This window comes from Sinocyclocheilus anshuiensis, unplaced genomic scaffold, assembly GCF_001515605.1.
Source record: "Sinocyclocheilus anshuiensis isolate Anshui unplaced genomic scaffold, SAMN03320099.WGS_v1.1 scaffold9, whole genome shotgun sequence".
In the NCBI taxonomy this organism is placed as follows: Eukaryota; Metazoa; Chordata; class Actinopteri; order Cypriniformes; family Cyprinidae; genus Sinocyclocheilus; species Sinocyclocheilus anshuiensis.
Window position 1 is genome coordinate 122,003 of NW_015540887.1, and position 11,297 is coordinate 133,299.

General features: G+C 38.4%; 1 protein-coding gene across 3 annotated transcripts; it reads right to left on the minus strand.

Annotated features, from left to right (window-relative positions):
* Positions 1-10,363, minus strand: LOC107688713 (ATP-dependent (S)-NAD(P)H-hydrate dehydratase). Of its 3 annotated transcripts, none has more exons than XM_016486449.1 (11): positions 9,224-10,363; positions 8,686-9,105; positions 6,628-6,766; positions 5,853-5,898; positions 4,748-4,836; positions 4,435-4,543; positions 3,914-3,964; positions 3,512-3,616; positions 558-678; positions 349-469; positions 1-265 (listed from the first exon to the last, which is right to left on the minus strand). In XM_016486449.1, exons 1-11 carry the CDS (start codon positions 9,717-9,719, stop codon positions 115-117), a joined length of 1,848 nt encoding a protein of 615 aa, XP_016341935.1. In that variant the 5' UTR covers positions 9,720-10,363; the 3' UTR covers positions 1-114. The 3 variants fall into 3 exon arrangements, with proteins under 3 accessions (XP_016341935.1, XP_016341934.1, XP_016341933.1); XM_016486448.1 differs by having other exon boundaries at positions 8,668-9,105; XM_016486447.1 differs by having other exon boundaries at positions 8,656-9,105.
* Positions 10,364-11,297: the final 934 nt, after the last annotated feature.

The following is an 11,297-nucleotide window of genomic DNA, read 5'->3' on the forward strand; positions in this document are numbered from 1 at the left end:
CAAGGGACAAGGGGAAGGGGTAGGCGGAGGGGTAGGGGAAAGGGTATAAAATAGAATTGGGATTGGGCCTTAGTCTTAATAATGACCATGAAAAAGAATGAATACACATGTAGTTTAGCTTTCAAACAACTTCTTGAAAGCGCTGCTTATCTCTTGGATCATGTCAGAGGTGGTGGTAGATCTGCTGTGTTTGTGGAAGGCCTGGCGATTACATTGCCTTGTCAGAGACGTAGCACCGAATGCAGCTACCAGCGAGGGATTCATGCTGGAAAAAAGGAACATTTACTATTAAACTGAAAGTGATGTGCAATGACACATTAAATAACTACTGATAATGGAGCCACTTACCCTTTAGTTGCATCTGGAGGTGAGCTGAACGCCCAATGGGCGAAGACTCCTAAGGAACCCGAGAGCAGATCTCCCTGTCCTCCACACCGCCGCCCACTGCCCTCTTGACTACAGGTCAGCACTGAGAGCAGGTAGACAAGCAACATGTTAGAGACAGAAAACGGTGTACCGGACTTATAAAGTCTGAATGTTTGAAGAACATCACTAACTGTTCTTTCCGTCAGTAATAATGTCCTCCTCCCCCTTCAAAACCAAGGTAAGGTGGCCCATGGCGATGGCGAGTTGCTGAGCACTTCTCTTGTGGTCGGTGCTGTCCAGAGGTTCATGATGCTGAAATCAAAGTTTGATTTAGCATGTATACTGCAATTGTATGTATTAGGTGTCTGTTAAGGTTTTTGTAATTGTTTTGATTTTTTTAAACTTTTTTAAAATGGCAAAACAAGGAATTTTCTAGGACAGTGGTTCTCAACTTTTTTTGACTCCAAGGCAATATTCAAAATGTTGAACATCATCTTTTTGTTTTTTTGGAATGTTAATAAAAATTTCTTAATACAAGTACATTGAAATAATTTGAAACAAGGTTGCAAAATTCCGGAAATGTTTAAAGTTGAAAACTTTACAAGGGAATCATCGGGTATATATGGAAATGAACAGGAATATATAGGAATTCATGGAAATAAACTGGAAACTGCAAAATTACAGATTAGGGAACTAATCTAACATGTACTATAGTAAAAAAAAAAAATGCAGCATAGCCTTGGTTAAAACGACCAGATTTAATGCAAATTCAGTTGAATTTCTACCCTGCACATTCCTCACATGCACAAATAATTTCTAGAATCTGCACACTACAGCAGGACTACTGAAGTCAAAACTACTGCATTTGAGCAGTCAAGTAAGTTTTGATGATAGTACTAAAGTAAATATATTTGATCTATTAAAGTTTAACTAACAAATTCTAAATCAAAATGTGTTTATACAGCAGCTAACTAGCCAGAAAATGAGATGTGCTAAACCTAGCTCAACTGTAATGCTGTTTCTTCTGCTAGCCAGTTTTCTGTTATCATACAAGAACATAAGGTGTGTCCCAAATCGCGTACTTATGCACTATTCTATGGTGTTCTGTAGTATAAATAGTGTGTTCACACTGGAAATTCCAAAAAGAAAAAGTGCACTTTAAATACCCGGATGATGCACTTAACCAAAAAACGAAGTGTGGAATGTTGGACACTTCATGCACTCAACTGTCGCAGCTTTAACTAAGTAGCGAAGGGGGAGGGGCTATCACACTCCGATTATTAATTACAAAATGACCTTAAATAATTCATACACTACATGGTTGATTACATAAAAGTGCACAAAGTGTATAAGTGCATAGTGTATAGTGCGTCATTTGGGACGCAGTTGTAGGTTATAGTTTGATTTGGCATGCTGAAATGTTGAGTGTTCCTCTGTATATCTAGCCTATTTTTATTAATGTTAATATTATTAATTGTCCAGCATCAATTGTAAAAACATTTACCATTCCAGCTAACTATTTATATATCTGTGCATGGCATTTCATTAGTGTTTTTTTACAAGCTTTTTTTCTAATCTTATTCTACAGAACAATACCACGTGCACCAACTGACATTTTTAAAGGGATTTTTTATATTTCTGTTTGTATATTATACAGTTTGTAAGATTAATTCTTTTTAATTCCTGTAAATTCCAACTTGGAAAATTTCCAAAATTCTCCAACTTAAAGGGATAGTTCACCCAAAAATGAAAATTTGATGTTTATCTGCTTACCCCCAGGGCATCCAAGATTAAAATATCTCCTTTTGAAGTGGACTTTGAACTTTGTAACTTTGCAGATCTTTTTTATGCTCAAACAGCAACATTACAGACTAACTAAAGTTGAAAAAGTGAAAAAGCATTATAGGACCCCTTTAACTTCCCATGAAAAATTTCTGGAAAAAAAAAATCTGAAATTTTCAACCCCTTTACAACCCTAATTTTAAGATTTATTTGGGGCTCCCTGGAAATTTGCTGAGGCCCTCTAGTGGCCACCGGTCCCTGGATGAACAGGGCTGTCCAAATCTGTTCTTGGAGGGCCAGTGTCCCTGCAGTGTTTAGCTCCAACCCCAATTAAACACACCTGAACCAGTTAATCAAGGCTTTCAGACTCACTAAGAACTTCCAGCAGTTGGAGATGGCTAGAGTTAAACTCTGCGGGACATTGGTCCTCCAGGAACAGGACTGAACACCCCTGGTGTAGAAAGTGCATAACAGTGAAACAGGCCCAGTTCTACAGGGTTACTAGAGGTGATAAGCACCCTCAACTGAAACTGTAATAACAGCACATCTGGAGAGCATCAAATGTTTCTGTTTACAATGCGTTTTTGCAGTGTTGATAAAGTAGACTTGAGCAACTGATCTCTGAATAGTTGAATAGTAAAAACTGAATAGTTTTTATGCTGCTAAGAGGACCAACAGTCATGTACATGTGATGTACACAATGCCTACAAAATGCCAGGAGTGACAGCAGCATTTAAATGTGGGATCACTTCTGAAGTTTCAGTGATTGACATAATGGTAACAATAGCAATGGTTGGGATAAAGTCAAAATAGACGTGTATTATCTATTACATAAATGTACACTAAGAAATTAATAGAAAAACATTTATATTGTGGTTTTATATTGTGTCAACTATGTATTATGAGTCAGCAACACATTTATGCCCTCAAGAGTATTTTAGAAATGCTGTAAAAGTAATGACTTGCAAAACGTATAATCCCTTGAGTGTATATTGTTATTCTTGTTAAGGTGGTGCTTAGGAGCTGTTCCTTAGGTTCATTACATCTGCACTTTACTAAAGCACCCTCACTAATTTCAGAAGCACCTCTGTTATCCGATTCTGGAACCAGGCATGCAGTGAAAGCAATGTTGTGAAAACAAAGGCTCAGTTTATACATGGTAATATCATCTATGTCAGGTGATCTGATCACAAGTGAGCATATGAGACACATTTGAGCTGCATACAATACCAGGCAAAGTATCGGTATAGTCTGATAAGATGAGATGAATGTCAATACCAGATGTAAAAAGAGCCTTCAATATTACATACAAAAGGAACCTGCTCAGCTACATAGACATTATATTACTACATTCAAAACTCACCATGGCCTCATACAGACGGGTAAACTCCATAAAGTTGGGTGTGAGGATTCCTCTCTGATATCCCTGAATGACTGAGGGTTCTTTTGCGACTAACCAAAGCCCATCCTGTAAAGAAACACAAATGTGAATGTGCAATACATACATGCATAAAGTGAATATTTTATCCAGCAAATCCCTAGCCTACTAATTCAGAAAAACATTGGTGTTGGTTCAAGATCATGCTTTTACATCATTTCAGACATTATGCAACACATCACTAATACCATAATATATAAAAAGCCATTTCTGAGCTCTGATCCAGTTCTCCTTCTGTACACTAAATCTATTGGCTGTTGCCGACATGCTCAGTATGAAAGCATATTGATCAGCAACATCAAAACTGTCAGTGAAAACAGTACTCACAGCATCAATGATGATTGGTATTCCTCGGAGTTTTGACCTCTCAATAATCTCCTAAAACAAAACATATGCCAAATGTTAATTCATTTAAACCCACAGAAACATAGATGTGAAAATACACAATATTGCTAAGCTCTTTAGAAATACATTCGACAAAAAATATCTTAATTTATACTAAGAGTAAAAAGTGTGGACACACCTACTTATTTTCCACATTTTAGAAAAACAAAAGTCAATAAAACTGTAAAATAACAAACTGAGACATGACAAATGTTGTGCAGTGATCAACTTACAAAATTATTATAACGGTCTAAAAAACTTTTCAACAAATGATTTAAGTATTTAAGCATAAGCCTCTAGAACAAGAGCTTTATCAAAGTTTGTGGTTGGTACTATGAAAGGGAATCAGATAGAACTGACCTTTTTAAAAAGAAAAGATATTAATGCTATTTGTGTTTCATACTAACAACTAAATTGCCACACAAATGTCATAAGACCTTTTTTTATGGTATCATTTCTCTTGCCTTAGCATTCTTCAGAAGCATATCCTCCCTCCCAAGACCTGGTCCCACAACCAGACTGTGAAGCCTGGGCAGCCATTTCTCGATCTCCTCCACAGCATTGGGACTGTCTCTGGAGAAACAGCAACATCATGCTCAAATCTCGCTCGACATGACAATAAACCAAATGTGATTCAGCTGGCAAAAAGGATTGAATCAAATATCCCCGGAGATCCATAAAAAATTACTTGTCAGAAACTCTTCTGTTGGCCACCAGAGATATTTCATAAAATTCACTTGCAATCAAGAATTATGTCTAATAAGAGTTCCTGCTTACAGTACTGGATGGACAATGAGTTCAGGACTGTAGGACTTGATGACTGGAGCTGCATCTTTGGTGCAGAACACATGAGACAGATCGGCTCCCTGGAAAACAGGCAGGATGACTAGAAGGTAACAGACTGACATATCTGCCAATATTTCAGCATTTGAGCATATTTCAGCTCCCATTTTGCCAGCTCAAAAGGTCAATGCACATTTCTTTATTTATTTTTTCAATTTTATGCAGATGTCTCATTTGATGACATTAAATTGTATCACACTGTTCAAACTTTTGGGCTCCGTAAGAAGGTTTTTGGCTGCATTTATTTGATGAAATGTACAGTAAAAACAGTTATATTGTGAAATATTAATACAATTTAGCACACCCAAAAATGAAAATTCTGTCATTAATTACTCACCCTCATGTCGTTCCAAACCCGTAAGACCTTAGTTCATCTTCAGAACACAAATTAAGATATTTTTGATGGAATCTGAGTCTGAGAGCTTTCTGACCCTCCATAGACAGCAACGCAACTGTAATGTTCCCAGGTCCAGAAACGTACATCGGTAAAATAGTCCATGTGACGTCAGTGGCTCAACTTCAATTTTGCGAAGCTACGAGAATACTTTTTGTACGCAAAAAAACAAAAATAACTACTTTATTCAACAATTCTTCTCTCACAAGTTACTGTCTTCCGCCATTTTGGAGACAAATGTCAAAACAAAGGTCTTATGTGTTTACAACGAAATGAGGGTGAGTAATTAATGACAAAATGTTCATTTTGGAGTGAACTAACCCTTCAAAATAAATACAAAATGAATACTGTGATGGCCATTTCTCCAATCTTCAGCGTCACATGATCCTTCAGAAATCATTTTAATATGTTGATGTGGTGCTCAAGAAACATTTCTTATTATTACCAATGCTAAAAACATAATATTAATGCTGCATAATATATTTGAGGATACATTTTTTGTTCATGATCTTTGATAAATATGAGTCAAAATCCACTCGTGGATCATTAAGACAATTCACTCTGTGTATCTCACTAAAGTATGAAAAGACAAAATGCAGATGAGAAAGAAAAAAAAATGGACTGAATTTTTAACAGAATACTTACAACTTTTAAAGCCGAGATAGCTGCAAAGAAAGGTGCTCCTGTGTACCTAGCAAGAACAGTGCAAAAATGTAAGTTTCACCAAGCAAATTCACATACAGACAGAATAAACAGTAACACCTAATAAAATGCTGTTGTGGCAGAGCATGCCTTGATGGTATGTGGTTGAAAGTGAAAAAGTGTGCAAGCTCTAGAAATTACAGTCTAAATATAACAGCTCCGAAAAAGAGGAAATGTATGAAAAATGCCCTAAAACTGTAAAATAGCTATAATTTTGTATTTATTCCCCTGGTCACACTTTACATTAGATGGCCTTATACTTAATCATTTGATACAATATACTTATGTACATACATGTGGGTGCATTGGAATTATATTTGAGGTACTTTTCACATTTATAGTCCAGTTAACTTTACCCACAACTATAACCCGAACCCTTTTCCCAAACTTTAACCCATATAAGCCTAACCTAACTCCTAATCCTAACTATACCCTAAAAGTATTAACAAAAAAAGTGGAAAATTTCCAGAACAACACATAGTTACACAGTAAATCATAGTCTTAGTGTTTTTTTGTCTTAAGTATTTAATGTTAGTACATAGTAGTTAAGGCTACCTAATATAAAGTCTGATCATTTTCCCCAAATATCTCATTTTTAAAAAGGTTTAATCCGATTAGTCGGCCATGCATGTGCAGAACCCACTGAAGCTTCACCACAGCTGCTTACATAGTAATTCAGTAAGTGTATAGCCCTGAGAAAGATCTGTGCAGCACTTACTCTTGACATCCCCCAATGATTCCAATGCGTCCGTCCTGACCCTTGTGTTTTTTGGACGTAAGTGGAGGAATTGTGTTTCTTAAAAGAGGAATGACATTGTCCATTGCTGCCGTTCCCAGAGAGAAAGAGCGCTCTATGACTGAGACAAGAATATAGTAACAATAATTAAATTCATCCCAAACCAGACCATCTTACTTCAGTTCCATGCATTGGGATTAGACTAGTAATTTTAAAAGGTTTGTACTTAAAAAAAAAAAAAAAAAAAAAAAAAAAATCATAATTTTCACATAATTTACCTATGTCAATTCAAATTTTGTGAAGAGAGAATATTTTTTCAAATCTTTTCAGTTCTTTTCCATCCAACTGTTCATAGTTAGATAATCTGTGAAGCTCCATAAGGCCCAAAAGAATGATAAGCCCATACAATTTGAGCTCTATATCGGAGTCTTCTGAAGCCATTTGAGCTTGAAATTCAGGCTTTTATTCACCAAAAATCTGTCTCTTTGCTGTAGCTCCGAATTCTCACTTCCCATTTTACAGAATCAATGACATCAAACCTGCTACTATTTTGAAGTCTGAATGTAAACACAAACTGTATTTCAGAGCTTAAGCACTAGGGAGGATTATCAGTGAATAATGACTAAAATATTAGTTTATTCCACATAAAGCTATAATTTTGCTTTACAAGATTTGGAATATGGCTGTACGGACCCCTTTTATGGTTTTGGAGCCTTTTCGGTCACGATATAGCATCGTCATTGTATGTAAAATAGATCAGTGTACATTGAGTTCATTCCCTTTTTAATGTAATATTAAGAGGAGGAAAAAGTAGAAAACAATGCCTTTTTCATTTATTAAAAAATATCTGACTTGATTTTTCATTATGTGAAGAGGTCGAATATACATAAATACCTTGAATATTCGGGTAATATTAGGTCAAAGCATTTCTTAGTCCAGTTGTTTGATGAGAGAAAGAGACAATGTAGTTGCAATAAACAGTTAAAAAATCTGTACAACTACAGCAGTGTGATTATTATTCTGTTGATGGAGCACACTCATCTTTGGTTGACCAATCAGCGGAAAGGGGGCGTGTCATGCCTGGACACATATTGAAATCTAATAATCAAGATGTGTATCTAAATTTGTCTGCTTTAAATATTTAATAAAGAATCTTTCCTGCAGCTGAAACAGTAGAGTGTGGTGTTAGCAATGCCAAGGTCCTGGGTTTGATTCTCAGAGATTCCCAAGCGCTAGTAAAAATGTAAAGGTGTTCTTCAAATGCGATTTGAGTCATTTTGGATAAAAATGTCTGCCCAATGCATAAATATAAATCAAAAAACGAATGAACCCAATGTACAAGGACCAAAATACCTACTTCAAAATTCTTTCAAATCTCTCTGTGTTCCACCAAAATAATAATTAGGGATGCACGATATATCGGCCACCATATCGGTATCGGCCAATAAATGCTCATTTTTTCTGTTATCGGTATCGGCCCGATAAGAAAATTTGGCCGATATCTTAAAGCCGATAAATAATGCATTATTTCCTTCAGAGACACTTCAGATGCGTGCTGTTCGTTTGCAGCCTTTTGTGCAATTGTACGTTGTATTATTGTGTTTGATGTATATCTGATTTATCTCGTATAGAATGCGTTTGGTTAAGTTAAAAGAGCGCTTCAGTTTACCGGTGATCATCTTTAGCTCAGCGCACGCAGCTCAAACAGCAGTGCACAACATTAATAACTATGATTGGGAATGTCGTGTATATAACATTCTAATGAGAACATTATTATAATAAAACGGTTTAGTTGCCGTGTTTCAGCGCGTTGTTATGGGAAGAGCGCATCCACAACAGGATCATACATTCTGAGGCCAAAATGTTCATATCGGTGCATCCCTAATAATAATAACACCAGAAATTCCATATTTGGGAGAACTAACTTTAGCAGTAAAACATTGTGTTTATCGCCGCTTTATGACTGTGTAACAAATGGTAATTCAAAATAAATGGCAACTCTACACGAACATTGAGCGTCACCCTCTTCCATGAGCAGACCTGGGCCAGCTGGTTGGCTGTGGCTGGCAAACTCGGTCAAGGCAGGCGGATGGTTACCATTCCCAAAAGGGGGGCGCGTGGGGGGTACGGCGGTCTTAGTCTGAGGGGTACAAGAGGGCTGCGGAGTGGCCTGCGGTGCAGGAGAGGGTGCGCGAATGCCAGCGAAAATCTGGCCCAACATCTGTAGCATCTGCAGCTCTCTGGAATGTTCCTCCTCCCTGCGCTTATCCTCGGCCTGAAGACGCTGCTCCTCGAGCCTGTAGAAGTTGTCTTCTGCTTCCATGCTCTGCTCCAAGAACTTCTCCATCAGCTTCTCCAGCGACATGTTCGCGAAGCGCTTCTTGCTTCTTCGTGGCCTGCTGGACAAGGTTGCGGGCGGGTTGGTCTTCGTCAGGCTGCTCTGTTTGGTTGGAAACGAACCTTTGAGAGAAGAACGCACGAATATTAACACGCACACACACACATACAAGAAACCAGACCGATTAGGCTAAAGATGGCAGATCATTGCTTTCTGACAGATCAGAATAAGTTGACATACTCATGCCTCCCACTGTCACTGGAATGGGGCAGGATGGGTACTCAGTTTTGACCGGATGCTCCATAAAGGAGCATTCACCTCTGCCATCCATGTGAGCCTCCTGCAAGAGTTCAGTACTCTCAGCATCTTCATCCATCGTTTCATCTCCCCCAACAGCGACACTATCAATATCCTGGCTCTCTACTAAGGACCGATTGCTCAATATCCTCTCCATCTCGTCGTAGAACTTGCACATCTTGTGGTACTGCCCATTTTTCCTGGATCCCTCCTTCGCTTGGAAATACTGCCTCTTTAAGCTCTTAACCCGTATTCTGCATTGGTCTGGTGTCCTATCGAAGCCCAGTTCGCACAAACGGTTCGCGACGTCTCGGTAAACGTGGCTGTTCCTAAAGTTTCCGTCCAGCGCCGTCTGCACGTCGTGCTCACCCCAGATATTCAACAGCGCTCTGGTCTCCATGTCCGACCACAGGAAACCGCGCGTTGCATTCACTAACATGATGGTCGAAGCAATCCAAGTCGGCTTCGCATCGATCAGGCGGCGGGATATCTAGGCCTCGTTTCGACGACGCTTCATGCGGTTTCCGAGCGCATAGCGACAAAAGGCCTCGCCGAATCGCCGAGATTAACTGAGCTGAGCTGCTTTACGCAAAGCTGCTTAGAACTTCGCCAGTGTTTACCGCGCCGACAACAGTGAGAACGTCACCGCGATGTTGTGTACTACGTCATCACAACCGTGCGCAGTGCTTCACGGCTCGGCGATAAAAACAGTCAAATAGCTTTGAGAATATCACCAAGAATACATGTAGGAAACAGCTGCTTCACTTTGTAAACTCAGACAAAGTCAAATTTAACTTTGAGTCAAATCACAAAACACAGTGCGGTCCGTAACTTCCAGTGTGCAAATTCAGTTTAATACTGACAATACGCTGTTTGGAGTTTGAACAATCTTAAATGAATAAAACCTATATAAGATGCTAAATGATGTCAAATAAACACATTAGTGACACGTGAATACCTTTGTTACCCCAATCATACTGGATCACACAAACGACAAGAGGTAATGTTACGCTTATACTTTAATTACATTAAAAATGCACTCAGTTAAAGACGTTTGGAAGCATTTGGACCCCACTGTGTGTATATCATGATTCATGTGGCACTCGACTCTGCGTTTACCTTTATCATACAGCAACACTGCGGCAATTGTAATGGTTACAGTTATCACGCCGAGAAGAGAACATTTCAGTCCATGCATTCCGTCCTTCTCAACCTGCTTATAGTTAGATAAACTCCGATCTTACCAAGTGCCAGACTTAGTGGCCGTTCAGAGAAAATGAAGGTAGCACGTTTGAGAAGATTCATCAAGTTCTCGGGTAAACAAACACTGTTCAGGAGGAGAGTGAGAGCTGCGGAGCTTTGTGCCAGGATTAGCTGCAGTATCCAGTCAGATCATAGGAACACAGTTCAAGATTTAATTTTGATTATAGATCTGTGTTACACGACTTCACTCGATCAGACACAAACAGAAGAATTGTCCTCTCTCTATAATCATCAGACTTCCGCTGACGCTCTGCTTGGTCGCGTGGTGACATAAGCGAAATTCAGTCCATATTTGACATGAAATAAACCCAGGCCAATGCTACTGAAGCGAAGACTGGTTACAATGCCATGAAAAAAAGGCATTATTAGCGATATTTATTTAGCCCCGCCTTTACTGTTTACTTCCTGTGACGTTGGCACGCAAGTTAAATTTGCCCCGCCCACCACCGTTGGCTAAGAAGTCTGATTCATTTATGCGAATCGGTTCTTTTGAACAGTTCACTTCAAAGAACAGGTTACAAAAGTGATTCAGTGATTTCTTACAGTCATCACGTCATTATATGATCTCTGACATCTCAACTTACTTTAAAAAGTTCACATAAACCTTTTAAAATATACGTTTTATTAATAAGCATATTTATTGTGTTCCCGGGTGTCCCAGTTGCAGTCATCATTCAACTGATAAATAAATAAATAAATAAATAAATAATTATAATATTTACATTCAACAATAATACAATTCATTTAAAAAACG